Source organism: Canis lupus, chromosome 9 (genome assembly GCF_011100685.1).
Source record: "Canis lupus familiaris isolate Mischka breed German Shepherd chromosome 9, alternate assembly UU_Cfam_GSD_1.0, whole genome shotgun sequence".
NCBI classification, from domain to species: Eukaryota; Metazoa; Chordata; class Mammalia; order Carnivora; family Canidae; genus Canis; species Canis lupus.
Window position 1 is genome coordinate 17,907,670 of NC_049230.1, and position 23,966 is coordinate 17,931,635.

Genomic DNA, 23,966 nt, shown 5'->3' on the forward strand with positions numbered 1-23,966 from the left:
CGTTTTGTTTCTTTTTACCTGGCAACCATCGTGGTTGTTGGGCCAGGAAGCTCCGCTTCCGGCGTGGGCCCGTCGGACCTCCGGCCCTCGGAGATCCCCGGAACCCCCGGAACCCCCGGAACCCTGGTCTTCGCACTCTTCTGAACTCCTGCATGAATCGCTCCAGGCACTTACCCACCCCGCAGAGGCGGGGGGGGGGCTTTAATAACTTGAGGTCCTCTGCTCCAGCCCAGATATCGGCCCCGCCTAAGCAGTTGACTGAGACTTTGGTTCCATTCCTGGACACGGATTCAAATGGTGAGCTGCCCCCAGAGACAGATCAGTATCTGAATGACAAGCCAACCCTGCACGAAAGGCTCTTACAAGTGGTTCCAGCGTTGGGTGATGAGAATCAGGCCATAGTTCTGCCTCCTCCACTCAAAAGTAAGATGAAAACTGGAGATGAGCCAGAAGATCACCAGTCATTGGAAATACTTGCTCCACCTCTGGACAGTCAGGGTTTAAACCAAAGAAAGTTTTTTGTTTCATCCCCAAACCTGGACAAAGATCTAGTTCAGCATCGAAGGCTTGCCAAAGTTGTTATTGGAACTCCAAACCAATTTGCAAATAAAGAGCTCCTAGAACAACTGCAGGACGATTATTCAGATTCTGGTATGGATATCATATACCCTGAGGAAAACCGACCAATGGATTTCCCAGGGGGACCAGATCAACCCCCAGAGCTCCCTGAGGAGCTTGAAATTTCTTCACTCCTGCAGGAGACCCCTGCAGGACCTCTCCAGTCCACTGTAGAGGAACCTGAACCTTTTGTGCCTGGAGTGGAGGCCCAGGCCAAGCATCCAGAGTCCCCTGAAGAGACAGAAACACCTCCACTTCTTCAGGACGCTCTATCTCAGCCTCCAGAGATCCTTAAGGAAGCTGGAAATTCTGTAAGCCCACAGGAGGCCCCAGCTGAACCTTCAAGTACCCCTGAAGTCCAACAGGAAGCCTCAGCTCAACCTACAGAGGCACCTGAGGAAGTAGAACCTTGGACCCCTCAGGAGGCCCCAGCTCAGCCACCAGAGGAGAAGGTACCACCTCAGGAGGTAAATGTGCCATCTCTGAGTCAGAATGAAGCTCAGCGGCCAAAATTACACAATGTCACTGTTAAACCTGTAGATTTGGCACTTACTGTAACTGTGACTCAGCCTCCACAGCACCCCAAGAAGGCTGAGCCTGCAATCCTGCAAGAACAACCAGCTCAGCCACCAGAGCTGTCTTTGGGGGAGGTGGAACCTATTCCAACCCAGCAGGAGCACCCAGCTCAACCTCTAGAGCATCATGAGGTGAAAGTTGCACCTCCAGGTCACCATCAGGTTCAACAGTTAAACCTGCCCAATATCACTGTTAAACCTGCAGGCGTGCAGGTTACTGTAACACCAGAACCCACTACAGAGGTGGGACCTTTGCCAGTTCAACGTGAGTCTGTCACTCAGCCCTCTGTGCCCCTTAATGTGGAACCTTTTGCAACCCAGCATGAAGCCCCAACTCTGCCTCCACAGTCCCCTGAGGAGAATGAACATTTGCCATTTCAACAGGAGACTCCAACTGAGTCCCCAGAATCTCCCACACAGGAGAAACCTCCAACACAGCAGGAGACCCCTGTTCAGACCCCTGGAGAGGTTAAACCTTCCACAACCCAGCAGGACACCCTGGCTCAGGATTCACAGGCTCCTGAGGAGGGTGAATCACCTTCAACCCAGGAGGAGGCCCTGGCTCAACTTCCAGGGACTCAGGAAGAGAAGGAACCTTCTCCACCCCAGCAGGAGGCCCCTGCTGAGCTTCCACAAATCCCTGAGGAGGGTGAACCTTCCTCAATACAGGAGGAGAGCCAGGATCATCATGCACAGACTCCTGAGAAAGCTAAACCTTCTTCAACCCAGCAGGAGGCCCCAACCCAGTATCCACAGGCCTCTGAGGAGGGAGAACCATCTCCAGCTCAGGAAGAGGCTCCCACTCAATTTCCACAAATTCATGTGAAGAGTGGGTTTCCAGAACAACATCCAGCCCCTGCTGAAAATGTTGAACCTTATCCAGATCAGCAGGGAGTACCAACACAGACTGGAGATCTTCCTGAAGAAACTGAACTTTCTCCAAGCCAGCAGTGGAGCTCATCTCTGCCTCAGATGCCTGTCGTAGGTGTAGAACCTTCTCCAGTCCAGCCTGAGCACCAGGCTCAGCCTCCAGAGTCCTCTACAGATATTGTAGCTCAGCCTCCAGTACATCATGAGGTGACATCCTCCCGTCTAGGTCCTGGTGAAGCTCAGCATCCAATGTTGCCCAATATCACAGCAAAACCTGTAGATCTGGAGGTTTTCATAACTCCAGTGCCCACTAAGTTTGAACATGCTCCAGGGCAGCAGGAGGCCTCTGCTCAAGCTCCAGTTCCCCCTGAGCAGGTTGAATTTTCTCCAGCCCAGTCCGAGCTTCTTTTCCAGTCTCCAGAGACCCTTGAAGATGAATTTCCTCCAGGCCAACAAGAACTCATAGTAAAGACTCCAGACCCTCCTAAGGAGATGGAACCTACTTCAGCCCAACAGGAGGCCCCAGCTGAGCCATCAGAGCCCCATAAGGAGATTGAACCATCTTCAAATGAGTACACAGTCTCAGCTCATTCTCCAGGGCCCACTGAAGACGTCAAGCCTCCAACCCAACCAGAGGTTCCAGCTCAGCCTCCTGTTCCCCAGCAGGTCCCAGCTATATCTCCTGAGCCCCGACAGGAGGTAGAGCCTTCTGCCACACAACAGGAATCCCCAGCCCAGTCTTTAGAACTTGCTGACAAAGTGGAACCTCTTCCAGTCTCTCAAAAGACCCCTTCTCAGCTTCTACAGTTTCCTGAGAAGGTGGAATCCTCTCCAGTCCTGCAAGAAGCTCCATCTCTACCTCTAGAGCCCCTTAAGGAGGTAGAACTTTCTCCAGCCCAACAGGTGGCACAGACTCAGCCTTCAGAGCTCCCTGAGAAGCTAGAGTCATTTCCAATTCTGCAGCAGGCTTCAACTCAGTCTCCAGAGCCCCATCAAGAGTCAGAACCTTCTCCAGCTCAGCCTCCAGAGCCATCTAAGGAGGTTGAACCACAACTTCCAGTCCATAACGAGATGACAGTTCCACCTCAAGGACAAGATCAAGCTCAGCGTTCAAGCTTGCCCAGTGTCACTGCTAAACCTGTTGACTTGGAGTTTACTGTACCTCCAGAGCCTTCTACAACCCTGCAGCAGACTCTAGCTCCTCCAGAGGATCCAGAGGTGACACTTCCACATCCAGAACATGTTGAGGCTCAGAGTCCAAATTTGTCTGAAGTCACAGTTCAACCTTTAGATCTGGAGCTTACCATAACACCAGAACCCATTACAGAGGTTGAAACTTCAACCATGCAAGAGACTCCAGGTCCTCCTTTAGAGCCACCTGACGAGTCTGTAATGCAGCCTCCCATGTATCGGGAGGTGACAGTTCCAACTCCAGGTCAGGATCAAGCTCGGCATCTATTGTTACCCAATGTAACGGTTCAGCCTTTGGACTTGGAGCTTACCCTAACTCCAGAACCCACCACAAAAGTTGAACATTCTACAACCGTGAGTAAAACTACTGTTCCTCCAAAGGACATGGAAGTGACATTTGCACATCAAGAGCAGGTTCAAGCTCAGCATCCAATCTTGACTGAAGTCACAGTTCAGCCTTTGGACCTGGGGCTTACCATAACTTCAGAATTCACTAAGGAGATTGAACTTCCTCAACCTATGCAGGAGACTCCAATCCAGCTTCCAGAGCCACCTAAGGAGGTTACTGTAGCTCAATCTCCAGTATATCAGGAGGAGACCATTCCAACACCAGGTTGGGATCAAATTCAGCATCCATCATCACCCAGTGTAACAGTTCAACCTTTGGACCTGGAGCTTACTGTAAGTCCAGAACCCACTACAGAAGTTGAACATTCTACAGCCCTGAAAAAGACTATAGCTCCTCCAAAAGACGTGGAGGTGACATTTGCACATCTCGAGCAGGTTCTGTCTCGCCGTCCAAACTTGACTAAGGTCACAGTTCAACCTTTGGACCTGGAACTTACCATAACTCCAGCATCCACTACAGAGATTGAACCTTCTCCAACCATGCCTCTAGAGCTGCCTAAGGAACTTGTAGCTCAACCTTCCATATATCAAGAGGCAGCAGTTCCAACGTCAGCTCAGGATCAAGCTCAGCACCTGTGGTCACCAAATGTGACAACACAACCTTTGGCCCTAGAGCTTACCATAAGTCCAAAACCCACTACAGAGGTTGAACAGTCTACAACTCTGCATCAGACTACAGCTCCTCCAAAGGACCTTGAGGTGACATTTCCACCATCAGAGCAGGTTCAGGTTCAGCATTCAACCTTAAATAAAGTCAAAGTTAAACCTTTGGACTTGGGGCTTACCATAACTCCAGAACCTACTACAGAGACCAAACCTTCTCCAACCATGCAAGAGACCCCAACTCAGCCTCCAGAGCCACCTAAGGAGGTTGTAGTTCAATATCCATTCCATCAGGAGGGGACAGTTCCAACCCTAGGTCAGGATCAGGCTCCGTATCCAACTTTACCCAGTGTCACAGTTCATCCTGTGGACATGGGACTTACCATAACTTCAGAACCTACTACCCAGGTTGAACGTTCTACAACCACCAAGACTACAACTCCCCCTCCAAAGGACCTTGAGATGACGCTTGCGCATCTCGAGCAGATTCAGAGGCAACATCCAAACCTGACTGAAGTCACTGTTCCACCTATGGACCTGGAAATTACTGTAACTGCAGGATCCAATATGGAAGTTGAACCTTCTCCAGCCAGGCAAGAGACCCCAACTCAGCCTCCAGAGCCACCTAAGGAGGTTAAAGTTCAATATCCATTTCATCAGGAAGTGATGAGTCCAACTCCAAGTAAGGGTGAAGTCCAGCATTCCAGAATCACCCAGCATCACATTTCATAATGGGGGCTTGGGGCTTACCATTACTCCAGAACCTATTACAGAGGCTAAACATTCTGCAACCACGAAGAAGACTACAGCTCCTTCTCCAGCGGACCTTGAGGTGACACTTGCACATCGAGAGCGTGTTCAGAGTCAACAGCCAAACCTGACTAAAGTCACTGTTCCACCTATGGACTTGGAAATTACTGTAAGTCACCAACCAGAGTCATCTGAGTCGGTTCTCCCCCCAACGACTCAGCCCTCAGTGGTGCATTTTGCAAAATACTTCCCAGAAAAGGCATATACAACTTTCACTGAGCAGCCAGAACAGAGTGTTACCACAAATGTCAACATATGTGAGCTCTGTACCTGCAAAGATGAGACGCTATCGTGTACTGGTTTCAGCCCAAAGCAGAGGCTCCGCAGAGTGCCTGTGCCAGAGCCCAACACGGACAACAACACCTTCACCATCTTGTAAGAATTGCCTTTTCTCATTTGTTCCCTGCCTCCTGCTTGACACAGCAGCCTTTCTTTGAGGTCTTCCTGGGCCTTCGTCATCTCCCCAACCATGTTGACTGACTCTCTCTTTTTACCTTTTCTTTGACAACTGTCCTTATCTTCATTTTCCTGTTTGCTGTGGTTCCCACGTCTGCACTCGTTTACTTGTAATTGTCCTTATTCTTTATCCAGTTTTTTTAGCCCCATGATTTAATCGCTTAACCTCTACTCTCCCATCTTTATAGCAACATGTCCCTCTTTCCATCTCCTTGGTGATATACAAAAAAGTGGTTAAGAGTAGAGATTCCGGAATTAGACTGCCTGGGTTTGAATTGAGTTCTGTCACTTATTAGCTTTTGATTCAATTTCCTTATCTATAAAATGGGGTAATAGTTACTACCTTGTGGGATTATTGTGAGGTTTGGTGAGTTAATACATATAAAACACGTTTTCAGTGCCTCACATATATGTGAGTGTTAGCTATTATTTGATTCCTCAGCTATGTTTAGAACTCATCTTTGTCCCTTGGTTTTCTATATACAGCACCCATTTTATGCCCCGCCCAGGACTCAGTACTGTGGCAGCCATGCAAGTATGGCATTGTCTTTAGAATATGAAATAATAGGTGGGAAGAAAGGAAATAGGCATAGAAAGACAGGTGACCTATAATTAAGTACAGACTATAGGTTCTGTAAGTCACCAGAATCTGTAATCAATGGAGTGTAGGGGTCAGAGAAAGCTGCATGGATAAGCTAAAACTTCAGCTGAGATTTAGAGTGGCTATGATTTGTTAAATACAGCAAGAATAGGGAGTATAGTCTAAGCAAAGGCACAGCTGCGAGAATGATCAGGAATTAAGAATTAGCTTAGAAAAAAAAAAGAATTAGCTTAGGAGGGCAGCCCCAGTGGCTCAGCGATTTATTTAACGCTGCGTTCAGCCCAAGGCGTGATCCTGGAGACTCGGGATTAAGTCCCACATCGGCTCCCTCCATGGAGCCTGCTTCTCCCTCTGCCTGTGTCTCTGCCTTTCTCTCTGTGTGTCTGTCATGAATAAATAAATAAAATCTGGAAAAAAAAGCATTAGCTTAGGAAGCAGTGAAAGATACGGTTATGAATACCCTTGACTATCAGCTAGAAGGGTTTGAAAGTTATGCTGAGATATAGAGAGCCATTGAAAGTTTTCCAGAAAGACATATGTATCACTAAAACAAGAGGATTGTTTTCTATTCCCTATGTAGAGAGATCTAAAGAGGAAAGCTTGATCCAGGGAAACCAGAAAGAATGGTCTAGCAAAAGCTGGGAGTAAAGTGACAAGGGGCCAGAACAGAATGGCTGTGATAGGAGTAGAAAGAAAATCCTGAAAGCATCACAGAGGAAGAAGCAACAAGACTGCGTAACTGCTGAGGGGAGTAGTGGGCAGGGTGCATCCAGAAAAGAGAAAAATCAACTATAACTCTCAGAAATTTCTGTCCCGGATGAGCAGGTGGAAATACAGCAGTTGGGAAGGACAGCCAGTTGGAGGGAGATAAATTCAGGTTTAGGCATCTTTTATCAGGGAACATAAAGCAACCAGAAGGCATTTTGGTTGACTGGAAATGGCCACTAGGCAGATGATGGGCAGATGGCTATCTGTTTTGCCTTATTTCTGACTCCCCTGAAAAAAAATGTGTATATAAACGGAATAGGGGGGGGGATTCCTGGGTGGCTCAGCGGTTTGGTGCCTGCCTTCGTCCTGGGGCGTGATCCTGGAGTCCAGAGATCGAGTCCTGCATCGGGCTCCCTGCGTGGAGCCTGCTTCTCCCTCTGCCTGTGTCTCTGCCGCTTCCTCTCTCTCTCTCTCTCTCTCTCTCTCTCTCTCTCTCTGGTCTCTCATGAATAAATAACACCTTAACAAATGAATAGGTAAGTTGTTGCTGAGGGAAGAAGATAAGTTAAAGGTAAGATTCAGTCATATACAGAATTAGTGATTAAAACTGAACTCAGGCATTTCATAGCTTTTTTGAAATACTTGCAATTCATGGATACATTCTCATTTATTTTTTAATGTCACAAGCATATAGGATAAAATGTGAAAATCCCACCCAACCCCCCCTACCACCCATAAGATAACTCCTGTTACCATTTTGGTGTCTGTCCTTCCCATCACTTTCCTTTGCAATTTTCCCCTAATCAGGTAATACTTTTTGTTCCTTGCTCAGTAATTTGTTGCTTTTCCCTATGTAACATGTCTAAGAAATCTCTCCATATTAGTTCCTCTCATTTCTAACTTCTCCTAACAGCTGGACAGATTTCAAAAGAAGTCACTGGGCCAAAGCTTTGGTGTTCCTGGCATAGGATTTCTTTACCTTTGTTTCCTGGCATAGGATTTCTTTACCTTTGTTTTCTTTACCTTTGTTTGATACTTTTTTTTTGCCATTTTTCGGTTCAATTATTTTCTCATTGATTTACAGAAAGAACCATTTTAGACACATAGAGGTGATTTGGAGAAAAATACCATATTCATAAAGTAATTAACTGGCATTATCTATCCAAGAAATTAGACAAATAGGAAGTTCCGGTTCTAAGGAGATGGCTTGTTTACACCAATGGCCCCACATTTCTTTATTAATTGTGCAAACTGGGATGCTGATAGCTATGGATATTAAGAAGCTGGTATTTTCTGCATTTGCATATTCCCCCAAGGTTGCCTATGATTCTTTACTTATTCTGTTCATTCTTTTCCTAACTAGTCAAGGATCTGAACTGTGTTTCTTCACAGAAATTTCCAAGGAAACGCTATTTCTTACATTGAGGAGAATACATGGAAGCCATACCGTTGGACTGAGAAATTGTGAGTATATTTTCTCCGAATACGAATACAAAACACTGCATCCTGAGATCCTTCTTAGTCAAAAATTTTGAAGTCAGTATCTTGGAGGAAAGGTATTTCCCCCTCCATATCCCAAATCAACCTCTATTGATGGCAATTCTATGTTTATCTTGAAAATTGAATTTGACAGGCTCTCTTTAAAATTTAGAGTCAATCTAAACTTATTTTCCATTATATAGGAATACATGATTATATCCTCAATATATAAAAATGAAAGAATAGATAAAGTGAACATCTTCTTTGTGTTCTGATCCCCTACCACTGAGATAGCCACTATCTGGATTTAGTATATATCCTTCCAGATCTTTTTCCATGCATTTGTCTACATACATATTTATAGACAACAAAATAGGTTTGTTGTGGGATTTTCTTACCTTGTTTTTGTTTTTGTTTTTATATAAATGATAACTTCCTACAACTTGATTCTTTTGCTTATGCTTATGCTTATAAATGAATCTTTTGATTCTTTTATCTTATGTCTTAGATTTCTTTTCTTTTAGTGTATAGATAGGGGGTTACCCCATTCATGTATATGCCTGTGTAATATATTCCAAAGTATGAATGTATATAGTAATTCTCATATTGATGAATGTTTAGACTGTGTCCCATTTTCTTGTCACATGCGCTGCTGTAGTGAACTGCCTCAACCATGCATCTTTGTGTATGTGGGCAGGTATTTCTGTAGAATAGATATCTAGAAATGGAATTGTTTGAATAAAGACTATGTAGATGTAAAATTTTAATGGCCCTCAAAAAAGTTGTGCCAACTTATACTCCAACCCATAGACCATGACAGCATTCACATCCTCATACCACCCACTACTGGATATTCTCCATTTCTTGGCTGGTCTGATGCGTGAATAAAAGGGGTCCCATGTGAATTTGAAGTTTTCTGATTACTTGTAAATTTAAATACCTATGTTTACTGAACATTTGTATTTCTTGAGTGAATTTTCTGTCCTTTGCCAATTTTCTGTTATCTTTTATAAAATTGATCTGTAGAAAAAAGTCAATGTAGACACAAGTGTTTTTAGAAAAAAAAATATTACAATCAAAGCAATCAACTGGTGTTTTTATGAGAGTTTGGTGTCATATCATTAGTGCAACTTGAGCAGAGAAGTCATAAATGACTCCTGAATTAACAATAAAAGACAGTAATCATAGCAATCTAAAAATAGGGATTATGATCCCTCTAAAGTAGATTTCGCCCCTTAGTCTGATATCTTATTGGTAAGGGAGAAATGCTAGAACTAGGCATTTGTTTTTTATTTTGTGAATTTCTTAAATACTATGTGTAGTTTATATTTCTCCATGATAGTGTCTGACTGGGATATTTTATTTCCCAAACTTATAAGAAAACTGAAAATAATTGTCGCAGAAATAAATAACGTTAATTTTCTTTAGGGAATGGAGGGGGATGGGTGGGCTGTGGACAAGGGTAGTAGAAAAACTTTGCGTTGTGTACTATATACCTTTGGAATTTTGGGCCATGTGAATATATTACATATTTTTAAAAAATGAATTGAAATTAAAAAATTAATTTTTAAAAAGCATGTGTTTGGGAATTTATATACTAGAACACGAATGTGGTAAGTCCTGCAGATGTCTGGTTCAGCTTGAAGGTTATACCTTGTAAGCAGAGGTTCCTAACTATGGATCACTGCTCTCCTGGGGCAGGATTTTAACCTGTTTTTCTATATATCTATTGGATGATATCTGCCAACAGTAGAATGAATAAAGTGTGGAATAGTCATAAAATGGAACACTATTTGTTTGAACCATAAAGCCACATAAGTAATCTCAAATTTTCTGATAGCCACTTAAAAATTAAAAGTAAAAAGAGAGAGATGACATAAATGTTAATATATTTTGTTTAGCTCTTATAGCCAAAATATTATTTCGACATATAATTATTATACCCATTATTAGTAAGATAGTCTATGTTTTATACTGTCTTCAAAATATCCAATATCATTTCTATCATGTAATCAGTATAAAAATTATTGAGAGTTTGTGTTCTTTTTATGTTCTTTTTTCCATAGTAACTCTTTGAAATCTCAATTTGATTGCTAGTCTTTTATCAAGAATACTTGTTCTGTATTTAGATTTCATAAAAATTACAGTTGAAAAAGTAATATCACATACCTACATTGTTGCAAACATATTTAAACATTTTCTAATAACTGTTGAGTATCAGTTTTTTCATTTGTATTTTAAAGTAAAAAAAATTAATTAAATAAAAACTTCAGCTCCTCAGTCACACTAGCCACTCCCAAGTATTCAGTAGCCACATGTAGCTAGACATGCAATAAATACTAGGTATTGAAATGAACCAACCTCAGCTACATGCAACAATATAATGAATTTATAAGATAATATTGAGTGAAAGAAGCAACATAGAAAATAATACCTGTGATTCCATTTATATAAAGTTCAAGAAGCGACAAAACTAAATTATGTTGTTTATGGCTGACATATGATAGGTAAAACTACATTTAAAAAAGCAAGGAAATTTGAGGTCCCTGGGTGGTTCAGTCAGTTAAGTGTCCAACTCTTGACTGGGCTCAGGTCATGATCTCAGGGTCATGGGATAGGGCTCCACACTCAGCCAGGAGTCTGCTGGAGATTCTTTCTCTCCCTCTGCCCCTCTCCCAGCAATTAATCTTTTTAAAAAATTAAAAAAGGCAAAGAAATTATTAAAGTCAGGATAATGGTTACTTCTGGGGAATCAGAGAGAGGGTTGTGATTGGAAGGGGCACACTGAAGCCTTCTGGGATGCTGGCAGGGGTTTTTCTTGATACAAGTGGTGTTTCATGGGTATTTGCTTTATAATTATTAAACTGAATATTTATGTTATGTACACTTGATGTGCATTTTTTTAGTTCTCAAAAAAAAATTTTTTTTTTGGTTGGGGAAAAAACAAATGACTTTACCTATAGTGCTGTATGGGGCTTCCAACATAGAATTTAGAAAAAGAGAGGAGGAAGTGTCAGTTCTGCCAGTATTGTTGTCATCTAAACCAGGGTTCTAGCAGAGACTTTGTGATCCAGAGAGTAGACATTAATATGCATTTTGGTTCAAATAGTGGATGGCTGTGTGTGTGTGTGTGTGTGTGTGTGTGTGTGTGTGTGAGAGAGAGAGAGAGAGAGAGAGAGAGAGAGAGAGAGAGAGAGAGGAATAAAGAAAAAAAAAAGGATTTGAGTGGAAACAGCGCAGAGCTCAGTACTCCTAAATTAAAGAAGAATTAGTATATTTAGGTGGCACCATTACACAGGTTTCCCTCCCAAATGGGAGTTAGTCCTGTGTAGTGAATAGTTGTAGTTGTTTTGCATTTTGATGCAGAAATAACCTTTTCATTTTTCAGAATTCTCAGTGAAAATTATTTGACTGAATTACATAAGGACTCATTTGAAGGCCTGCTATCCCTACAGTATTTGTAAGTTAATTAATCACTTATTATGAGTTTTTAGTTATATTATCTGTAAAATAAATATGGGGTTCAAATTAGATAATCACTATAATTTCTTCTAACAATAAATTTCCATCTCTAGCATTAAATATCTCATATGCATTTTCAGTTTTTTAATTCTATAGACAAGATAAAGATAGAAAAAGACCCTCCAGTTATAGAGCAAAAGGGGTAATTAGGTCTGAGCAATTATGGATGCACATATGAACCTGTCTTGTAAGTGTTCATATACCGTGTGCTTACATTTATACTTAATTTATGGCTCATGGATCAAATCATGCTCAGGTCTGTCTTTATACAGCCTGAGTTAAGAATGATTTTTACGTTCTTAAAGGGCTGTAAAAGAGAAAAGAAGAGAAAGAGAAGAATATATGACAGAGACCATATATGGCCTGCAAAGCCCAAAATGTTTACTATCTGGCCTTTACAGAAAAGGTTTGAAAAAGTTGGTTTAGTAAAATGAGAGGAATTAAAATTAACCTCAAATTGTCACCTACAGGACAAGAAAATATAGAACACTTACATTATTTTGAATGCCATTAACCCAGAATGTTTTTAATATTTAATCTAAATTAAACATTTAAATATTAAATATTTAAGCAGGTTAATTATGTAAGCAGTATTATCAAGTACCTATTAAGTTACCAAGAGAGCAGATTAAGGATTTCAGTGGGAATTCTAGCACCAGTATTAAAAATAGATGTTTAAAATGATGGTTAAGGGGTACCTGGCTGGCTCAGTTGATAGAGCAAGTGACTTCGGATCTTGAGGTTGTGGGTTTGAAACCCACATTGGGTATAGAGATTACTTAAGGAAATAAAATCTTTAAAGTAAAATAAAATGATGGTTAAGTATTATGGTTAGAAATGTTTACATTAAGCAAACATATCAGAAATGCCCCTAATTTAACTAATTATAAAATAAAATCTCTCCAGCCTCATTGTCAAGGAGGAAATGCTTCTTTAGTATTTCTAGGTATACATACAGAGATACCATGTTCTTTGCTATAAAGGTTCAATTTTTATCTTTGTCTGTGGCATCCAGAGCTGTGTAAGTCATTAATCCCTATTAATGATGCTCTTTAAATGTTTTTTTTTTTATGATAGACACACAGAGAGAGAGAGAGAGAGAGAGAGAGAGAGGCAGAGACACAGGCAGAGGGAGAAGCAGGCTCCATGCACTGGGAGCCTGATGTGGGATTCGATCCCGGGTCTCCAGGATCGCGCCCTGGGCCAAAGGCAGGCGCCAAACCACTGCGCCACCCAGGGATCCCTCTATTAATGATGCTCTTGAGCAAATAGAGTCTTCTTGCAAATGTAGAAGGTTTAAGGATAGTGGGTAAAAAAGAGCAAGAGCATGATTAAACACTAAGAATAGTCCTTTAAGTTATCAAACCTTCCAAGTCTTAGGGGACAGCCACTCTTGTATTGGTTTTCTTGGCTACTTCTGTGATCTGGACTCTAAACTTTACAAACACCGTTTGTAGAAAATCAAATGAGATAAACTGCTCAAAGGATTAGGCACTTCATTACTACTACTATGAAATACTTTGTAAGCCAATTATTTTATGTTAGCTGAAGTGTTCTCATTCATTTAAAAAAAAAAAAAAGGTCAATCAAAAGCTAATATGACAGGCACTATGCCCAGTATCATAGGCACTCAGATGATTAAGACAGGCTTCCTACCCCTATAGGAACTCATGATCTCACAAGGAAAATAGACAGAAGCTCAAACCATAATGCACTAAGCACTAAGTGGATGACAAAGTGCTGAAGAGGTGCAGAAGAGGGAGCCATAAAGTCATAAAACTACATTTCTTTTTACACAGTCATTTTGTTTCTGCTATTCACTACCCAGCTCTTTATATTTATTTTTTAAATATTTGAGTTTGTTTTATGTCCATGTGTCAATTTTATTTTTTTAATAATAAATTTATTTCTTATTGGTGATCGATTTGCCAACATACAGAATAACACCCAGTGCTCATCCCATCAAGTGCCCCCCTCAGTGCCTGTCACCCATTGACCCCCAACCCCCGCCCTCCTCCCCTTGCACCACCCCTAGTTCGTTTCCCATAGTTAGGAGTCTTTATGTTCTGTCTCCCTTTCTGATATTTCCTACCCATTTCTTCTCCCTTCCCTTCTCTTCCCTTTCACTATTATTTATATTCCCCAAATGAATGAGAACATATAATGTTTGTCCTTCTCCGATTGGCTTATTTCACTCAGCATAATACCCTCCAGTTCCATCCACGTTGAAGCAAATGGTGGGTATTTGTCATTTCTAATGGCTGAGTAATATTCCATTGTATACATAAACCACATCGTCTTTATCCATTCATCTTTCGATGGACACCGAGGCTCCTTCCACAGTTTGGCTATTGTGGACATTGCTGCTATAAACATCGGGGTGCAGGTGTCCCGGCCTTTCATTGCATCTGTATCATTGGGGTAAATCCCCAACAGTGCAATTGCTGGGTTGTAGGGCAGGTTTATTTTAACTATTTGAGGAACCTCCACACAGTTTTCCAGAGTGGCTACACCATTTCACATTCCCACCAACAGTGTAAGAGAGTTCCCTTTTCTCTGCATCCTCTCCAACATTTGTGGATTCCTGCCTTGTTACTTTTCCCCATCCTCCCTGGTGTGAGGTGGTATCTCATTGTGGTTTTGATTTGTATTTCCCTGATGGCAAGTGATGCAGGGCATTTTCTCATGTGCGTGTTGGCCATGTCTATGTCTTCCTCTGTGAGATTTCTGTTCATGTCTTTTGCCCATTTCATGATTGGATTGTTTGTTTCTTTGGTGCAAATGATGTATCAGATAAAGGGCTAGTTTTCCAGGATCTATAAAGAACTTATTAAACTCAACACGAAAGAAACATGTGTCAGTTTTAAACATGGTAGACAATGCAGATGAACACAACTAGTCCATACTTTCAAGCATTTTATGCTCAGAGGAAAAAGGATGCAAAAATAACTATATTAAAAATAAATTGGAATGCCTGGCTGGCTGAGTTGGTAGAGCATGTGGCTCTTGATCTCAGGGTCATGATTTCAAGCCCCTGGTTGGGTGTGAAGCCTACTTTAAATGTTTTTTTCAAAAGAAGAAGAAGAAATGGATATGGGCAACGAGAGGTATAAATTGGTTTTGGAATACAGATGAGGAAGAAAAGACTTCACATTGGATCAGGGAAGCTATTAGAGCAATGCTGTTTCAACAGGACCTTGAAGAGCTATTGGGTATCATCAGAAAGACATTGTAGGGCAAATAAGCTTACAAAGGAGACTGGGAGAAAGGCAAAATACAGGAAAAATATCTTGAGTACCTGTAGAGTAGGAGATTAGAGCTAGTCTTCTAGGATTTGAAGGCCGTGGATTAACATGCCACGCTACTGGATTATCACAGCAGTGCTCCAGGACAAGCTTTAAACTGCAATAGAAAAATAAATAAATAAATAAATAATCTGCAACAGAGTCACTTGGAGGGCTTGTCAGAAAATAAGCTCCACCTCCACAGTTACTGATTCCTTCAGTCTATAGAGTAAGGCTGAGAATTTGCATCTTGAGTAAGTGCCCAAGTGATGCTGGCATTCGAGAACCACTTGTGGAGAATTACTCTGGTGACTGTGTGCAGGATGGATTAGAAAGGGAGAGACTAGAGATGGCAATGCCAAGTCTGAAGAGTAGGTGGAAAATAAGGGACTAAGCTGGAATCAATGGAAGTCTGAGGGTCAACTATTATCAAGAATGGGTGTTTTCAAATAAAAATCCAGTACTATGTGGTGTTTTTTTGTTGTCTCACACTTGCAACTGAAGCAGTTAATAAATTCATGGAATATTAAGGCAAATGTACAACCAAAATGAATTTCTATTAACATGATGATATGATTCTGAGTTAGTTCAAATTTATGTATTGATTAGAGGGGTAACTTCCTTTCAATTTAAATGAAAGGATATCTTTTATTTTTTCTGGTATTGAATTGGCCTAGAAAAATAGAACTAAACCAAAAAGGTGTTCCAAAATGAGAATATCCCTTTTAATATTAGAAATTATAATTATAGGGGTGCCCGGTTGTTGGTGCAGTTGGCTGAGCATCTGACTCTTGGTTTTGGCTCAGGTCACAATCTCTGGATCCTGAAATGGAGCCCCCTGTTGGGCTCTGCACTCAGTGAGGAGTCTGCTTGGGATTCTCTCTCCCTCTTCCTCTGCTCCTCCCACTTGTGCATGTGCATGCACACACACTCTCTAATAATAAATATTTTTTAAAAAGAAATATAGGGGCAGCCCGAGTGGCTCACCGGTTAAGCGCCACCTTCTGCCCAGGGTGTGATCCTGGAGACCTTGGATCCAGTCCCATGTCAGGCTCCCTGTATGGAGCCGCTTCTCCCTCTGCCTGTGTCTCTGCCTTTCATTCTCTCTGTGTGTCTATATGAATAAATAAATAAAATCTTTTACAAAATAAAGAAAGAAATTCTATGTGGAGGTCAAAACTTTGAGCTCATAATCTAGAAATTGATGAGGCCTCAAATGTCCTCTAATTAATCTTCTGCTCTCAGGAAAGATTACTTCCAGAATCTATCAAGAGCTGTAGTTACTTCTTTCATTTATGAAAGTGAGACTCTTTTAAGAGAGATGAGGAGAGTTAGGGGCTCTGGAAGGTTCAATAACAAGTCCCTTAAGTTCAGAGTTTAGGCAAAAGCTGCTTATTCAATACTATCAGCCTACTAGTTAGGTATCTAATAGCTAATTGAGGCAATATTTTCCTTTACTTTTCCTAGAGATTTATCCTGCAATAAGATACAATCTATTGAAGACGGACATTTGAACCACTACCTTTTTTTGAAGTTTATGTAAGTTACAAATATAAATTTCATTATATTTGGGATTTTTGTAAACTTAATTGTAACCTCTTTGCTACAATCATTTTGAAATATGATTGTAATTTTATTAGTAGAAGCTACTAAAATTATGTAGCGAATCTTTTTTGTCTGTAGCAAAGATTAGTGTAAGAATTATTATACAGATCAGACTGAATCATTCTAGAGAAGTGGTTCTCAACTAGGGTGATTTTGCACCCAGGTGACATTTGAAGTGTCTGGAGACATTTTTGGTTGTCAGACTGTAGATATGCTACTGGCATCTAGTGGGCAGAGGCCAGAGATGGCGCTAAACACCCTATAATGCACAGGACAGCCCCTCTTAAAAAAGAGGATCCAACCATAAATGTCAATAGTGCTGATGTGAATATTTTTCTAGAGAAATAAAGATTACCTAACACAAGTATTTATTGAGCATTTACAGATTTGTATCTAATGCAACACATGTAGAAACATGAAAATATAAATCTTTCATGCAAATTTTTTAAATTTAAATTTCTAAAAAAATTTTAAAAGGCATATCTTCCATAGCGAGATAGTTTCAGGATATGGAGAGGGTATTGAGATTATGTTTCATCCTATATAAATTGGAATCACTGCCAAGGATAAATATTTCTTTACAAAACTTTCTGTAATGCCTATTGAAATGTATTATGTGCTTTCTAAAACGGTGTGAAAACTACTAAGCTATGAATATTACTGGCTGTCCTGTCATACATGACTCTTAATTTACTACACTAAAATTAAATTCTAGAACCAAAAAAAAAAAAACAAACTGAGATAGAGAGGGATCCCGGTTGGCGCAGCGGTTTGGCGCCTGCCTTGGCCCGGGCGCGATCCTGGATACCTGGGATCGACTCCCACTCGGGCTCCCTCGCAGGACCTGCTTCTTCCCTCTGCCTGTGTCTCTGTCTCTCTCTCTCATCTCCCCTCTCTCTCTCTCTCTCTCCTGTGGACTATCATAAATCATAAAAATTAAAAAAAACACTGAGATAGAGGAGTGCCTGGTGGCTCAGTGAGTTAAGTTTCTGCCTTTGTTCAGGTCATGATCCCCGGGTCCTGGGATCAACCCCACTCAACTCCCTTGTTCAGTGGGAGTCTCTTTTATCTCTCACCTCTACCCTCCCGCCCTGCTTCTGTGCTCACACTCTCTCTCTCTCCTTCCCTTTCTCTCTCTCTCCTAAATAAAGTCTTTAAAAAAATAGTTATATAACAACAGAAGGTTATATAGAAAACTCTAGAAATGCTTTAGTTTCTGCTTTTTAAATTTCAAAAGAATATTCTCATGATGGGTTCTATATGTATCACAGCAATCTCATTTTTATTTTTTTTTTATTGGAGTTCAAGTTTTGCCACAATAAGCCATAACACCCAGTCAGCACATTTGAGAACAAGAAAAACTCTGAATTGATCCTCGTTAACTTTATTTCCAGAAAGTGGTAAAAGCTGTGGACATTAACAGACATTGAAGAGATTACAGATGCCAGAACCCAAGAGGAGCTCTCACATGATTTTACATTCAAGCACCTTGTTATTACAGCTCAATGGTTTCACAACTATAACATACTATCTATACCATAATTTAAAAGCACTGACAGGTTTGTAACTATAGTTTAGTCTGTCCATTTTTGGGAAATGGAACTCTGAAACTGCTTTTGAGTGCAGGGAAGTTCTGGGGCTTTTCTTGAAGTCTGGCCCTTGGCTCTGACCCCTTATTTGAAATTTGGAGACCAATTGCTCATATTGCTCCTATATAGTTTGTGGACATAGAAGAGGACACAAACAGCCGTTTAGCTGCTCCCCTCAAAGATCTCAGGGACTTGGGAACATGGAGTAACTAATGGGCCTTAAGTGAGCAAAAATATGCTACAAGCATTTTTTTGAAAAACCTTATGTGCATTGGGACACCGAGTGAACTCAGTGGTTGAGCAATCTGCCTTGGGTTTGGGGCCTTATCCAGGGTCCTGAGATGGTCCCACATCAGGCTCCCACCTCAGGGCTCTGTGTGGCTCTCATGAATAAATAAAATATTTTTTTAATTGTCTTTCAAATACGGGGAAGGTTATTACCAGATATCATTATCACATAGACTCTTGTATGAAATATTTTGTTGAGAACTTTCTGTAACCCTAACCCTGAATTAGGGATTACTTGGACAAGTTTTAATTCTAAAATAAATGCCAATGTTCTATCTAATGAATGTTAAAAAAAAATAATAATAGCAAGAATGTTTTTTTCATGTCATTAAGACTTAATTTGGGGCTAGAATTCTGATTATTTAACTAACTCCGAAGTTGCAACATTTGTTTTGAAGGGGAAGATAGTAGAGATGAAAGATTGTTACTTTCTGAAAAAGCATTTGAAGTTTTGGTCTGTGTCAAATTCTTCTAAATTCAATTAAATCAAGTCCCAGTCCAGGACTTTCAGACTTTCGCAAGTTTCACTTTAAGAGTCTAGCTTCATGTGAAATGTGAGAGAAAGCGATTCAGTATTGATGCTATAGATTTCTAAACCTGACTCACAACAATATCCTTTCCAAATAAAAGACCAGTTTGGAATTTTTCCATTTAAAACCCATAGTATGTGCTAGACACTGGGAATGGATAAAATCCGTTCTCCTTCCAACAGCCCTGGCCGCGCAGCTGTTAGTGTCGCCTGCAGCCCAGGGTGTGATCCTGGCGACCCGGATCCCCGAGTCCCGCGTCGGCTCCTGCATGAGCCTGCTTCTATTCTTCTTCTCGCCTGTGTCTCTGCCTCTTCTCTCGAAAAATAAATCCTTAAAGCAAGCAAACAAAACCTACGTTCTCCAGAGCTTGTGCCCGCCCATAACACGGACTACAATAGAAGAGATTATAGAAAGGACAGGTGAAGGAAGTAAACGGCGCTAGTTACAGTATTTTCCAGAAAGTTTACCATGCTGACCTCACATTTTAAGTGCTTCTCCATGCGTGCACACAGGGTAAGACCTCAGGTTACTCGTTCTCGATTGACAGGTGTGTTGAGTGTAGGTGGGGACGCGGAAGTTTTCCGCCCTAATGTAAACGAGGGCTAGTCCCTTGGTTGCATACTCTCACTCCCAGAATGAATTGCTCACCTCCTCCCCCCCCCATGCCCCCAGCCCCTCCCACAGGAGTTTGGAGCCTCGCTGATTCAGTGGTAGGGTAGCCCCTCCTAACACAGTATTGAATTTAAAACTCAGACAATGCGTATTGAGAACTTAAGGATCTACGGCCCCCCCCCCATACCACCGCTGAACCGCGCCCGATCCTCGTCTGATCTCGGAGCTCATGCAGGTCGGGCCTGGTTAGTACTGGATGGGAGAACGTAGAGAAAGGCAACATTCAGAGGACCGTGAAGTGTGGCTCCCCCCCCCACTGTCCCTGTGATATTCTTTCAGGCTCCTCTTTTCTTAGAGTCATTACAGACCAGGGGAGGAGGAATGGTGTCTCGGATTTAGAGCTTTGAGAGACAAGTTCGATCCGCCAGAAGTGGACTGCATTTTGAATCTCCGGTACGCCAGGTCTTCTGCTTCCTGGGGAAACTGCTCACACCCCGACCCTACACCTCAGAGCGGCTGAGTTGGGTCCTTGCAGACTCCAGCAGCCCATCCTTCCCTTGCCTCGGGAGTTAGTGGTGGCCCTTTCAGGGGAAGGGAGGCTTGGCCGGGATTCTGGGGAAGAGGCTTGAACCAGGGGCTTCGGAGCCCAGCCGCACCCCAGCTGTGCCAAGCTCACAAAGGTGGCGGAAATAACGGGTGGGACGCATGCGGTGAGGGCGCGCAGTTCTAACATGGGGGGGCTCACCGGGCCCCTGACTTTCGGTTTCTTTCTCTTGGGGAGACCGAGCGCCCCACTGGCTTGGTTCTCTTGCTCCGCATAGTATCTGTCCAGGCTTTGCCTCTCCCTTTTGTTTCTTTTACATGGCGAACCGTCGTGGTTGTTGGCCAGGAAGCTCCGCTTCCGGCTTGGGCCCTGCGGACCTCCTGCCCTCGGAAGATCTCCCCCCGAACCCCGGAACCCCGCCCCGGAACCCTGGTCCTTCGCCCTCTCTGAAACTCCTGCATGAAATCGCTCACACACAGGCACTTACCCACCCCGCAGAGCGGGGGGGGGCCTTTAATAACTTGAGGTCCTCTGCTCCATCCCAGATATCGTCCCGCCCCCTAAGCAGTTGACTGAGACTTTGGGTTCCATTCCTGACACGATTCAAATGGTGAGCTGCCCCCATAGACGATATTACTGAATGACAAGCAACCCTGCCACGAAAGCTCTTACAAGTGGTGCCACTTTGGTGTGAAGAATCAGGCCAGAGTTTCTACTAAACTCCCTCCCCTCAAAAGGAAGATGAAAACTGGAGATAGCCAGAAGATCCACCAGTCATTGTAATACTTTCTCCACCTCTGGACTTCAGGGTTTAACCCAAAGAAAGTTTTTTGTTTCATCCCAAACTGGACAAAAGATCTAGTTCAGCATCGAAGGCTTGCAACGTGTTTATTGGAACCCAAACCATTTGCAATAAAAGAGCTCCTAGAAACAACGCACATGACGATTATTCAGATTCTGGATGGGAGATCATATCCCTGAGGAAACCGACCAGGGGATTTCCCAGGGGGACCAGATCACCCCCAGAGCTCCCTGAGGCTTTGAAATTTCTCACTCCTGCCGGAGACCCCTGGCATGACCTCTCCAGTCCACTGTGAGGAACTGAACCTTTTGTCCTGGAGTGGAGGCCCAGGCCAAGCCTCCCGAGTCCCCTGAAGATAACAGAAACACCATCACTTCTTCAGGACGCTCTATTCTCACAGCCGTCCAGAGCTCCTTAGTAACTGGGAATTCTGTAATACCCACAGGAGGCCCCAGCTGAACCTTCAAGTACCCCTGAAGTCCAACGGAGCCTCAGCTCAACCTACAGAGGCACCTAGTAAGTCAACCTTGAACCCTCATGAGGCCCCAGCTCAGCCACCAGAGAGAAGGTACCACCTCAGGAGTTAAACATTTGACTCTCGAGTCCAGAATTAAGCTCGCGGCCAAATTACACATGTCACTGTTTAACTTTAAGATTTGGCCTTTACTGTAAACTGTGACTCAGCTCCACACACCCCAAGAGGCTGAGCCTTGCAATCCTGCCAGAACAACCAACCAGCCTCATCCACCAAGCTGTCCTTTGGGGGAGTGGCCCTATTCCAACCCCTCAGGAGCAACCCGCTCACGCTAGAGCATCATTATGTTGGGGAAAAAAAAAAAAGGTGTTTGTTTTTGGCACCTCCAGGTCACCATCAGGTTCAACATTTAAACCTGCCCAAGATCACTGTTTCACCTGCGGCTGCAGGTTACTGTACCCAGAACCCACTACAGAGGTGGGGACCCTTTGCCATTCAACGGAGTCTGTCACCAGCCTCTGTGCCCCTTAATGTGGAACCTTTTGCAACCCGCAGAAGCCCAACTCTGCCTCCACAGTCCCTGAGGAGAATGAACACTTTGCCATTTCAACAGGAGACTTTTTTTTTTTTGTTTGTTTTTTTGTTTTTTTTTTTTTTTTTGTTTTTTTTTTCTATTTTTTTTGTTTGTTTTTTTTTTTTTTGTTTTTTTTTGTTTTTGTTTTTGTTGTTTTTTTTGTTTTGTTTCCCCCCCCCCCGCCGTGTTATGGTTTATTTTTTTTTTCACCCCCCCCCCCCCCCCCCCCCCCCCCCCCCCCCCCCCCCCCCCCCCCCCCCCTCGCACCCCCCCCCACCCCCCCCTCCCCCACGCCCCCCCCCCCGCCCCCCCCCCCCCGACCCCCCCCCCCGGCCCCCCCACCCCCCCACCCCCACACCCCCCCCCACCCTCCCCACAGCCCCCCGCCCCCGAGACCGCCCCCCCCTCCTTATTCCCCAAATCTCCACACAGGAGAAACCTCCCACACAGGCAGGAGACCCCTGTTCAGACCCGCTGGAGAGGTTAACTACCTTCACACCCAGTCAGGACAACCCTGGCTCAGATTGCACATGCCTCTTGAGGAGGGTGAATCACTCTTAAACCGCGAGGAGGGCCTGGCCAACTTGCAGGGACGATCATGGAAAGAGATACTCTCCACCCCCACTCGGAGGCCCCGCTGAGCTTCCAAATCCCTGAGCGGATGAACCTTCCTCAATACAAGGAGGAGAGCCCAGGATCATCATGCACAGGGACTCCTGAAAAGCTAAACTCTTCCACACCCGCAGGAGGCCCAACCCAGTATCCCAGGCCTCTGAGGAGGGGATGAACCATCTCCACTCAGGAAGAGGCTCCCACTCAATTTCCACAACTTCATCGTGAAAGTGGTGTTCTGAGAAACATCCACGCCCCTGCTGAAAAGGTGAACCTTACCAGATCAGCAGGGAGTACCAACAAGACTGGAGATCTTTCACTGAAGAAAACTGAAACTTTCTCCAAGCCACAGCTGGAGTCATCTTCTGCCTCAGATGCTGCGTAGGTGTATTTGTAGAGAACCTTCTCCAGCCAGCCCTGAGCCCCAGGCTCAGCCTCCAGAGTCCTCTACAGATAATTGTGGAGTCTCGCTCCAGTACATCATGAGTGTGCATCCTCCCGTCTAGGTCCTGGTGATAGTCAAGCATCCAAATGTGGCACCAATATCCACAGCAAACCTGTAAGCTGGCGGTTTTCATACCCAGTTGCACCACTAAGTTTTGAACATAGCTCCAGGGCAGACCGGAGGCCTACTGCTCAAGTCCAATTCCCCCTGAGCAGGTTTGAATTTTCTCCGCCCACGTTCCGAGCTTCTTTCCAGTCTCCAAGAACCCTTGAGATGATATTTCCTCAGGCCAACCAAAGAACTCATAGTAAGACTCTCAGACCATCCTAGGAGAGGAACACTACTTCGAGCCCAACAGGAGGCCCCAGCTGACCAATCAGAGACCACCATAAGGAGATTGAGACCTACTTCAAATGAGTACACCGTCTCAGCTCATTCTCCAGGGCCCACTGTAACGTCAAGCCCCAACACCACCAGAGGTTGCCAGCTCAGCCCTCCTGTCCCCAGCAGGTCCCCAGCTATTCTCACTGAGCCCCGACAGGAGGTAGAGCTTACTGCCACACAACAGGATCCCAGACCAGTTTTTAGACTTGCTGACCAAGTGAACTCTTCATCTCCTCAAAGACCCCTTTCAGCTTCTACAGTTTCCTGAGAGAGGATGGAATCCTCTCCGATCCTGCAAGAACCCCATCTCTACCTCTAGACCCCTTTAAGGAGGGTAGAACTTTCTCCAGCACCAACACAGTGCACAGACCGCAGCCTCAG

General features: G+C 43.4%; 1 protein-coding gene across 1 annotated transcript; it reads left to right on the forward strand.

The window, feature by feature from the left end:
• LOC119876634 (leucine-rich repeat-containing protein 37A-like) lies at positions 1-11,792 on the forward strand. The gene is given in 4 exon segments (XM_038547034.1): positions 1-4,519; positions 5,004-5,450; positions 8,233-8,304; positions 11,708-11,792. Coding segments are annotated over 4 exon segments (4,971 nt in total). The 5' UTR covers positions 1-152.
• Positions 11,793-23,966: the final 12,174 nt, after the last annotated feature.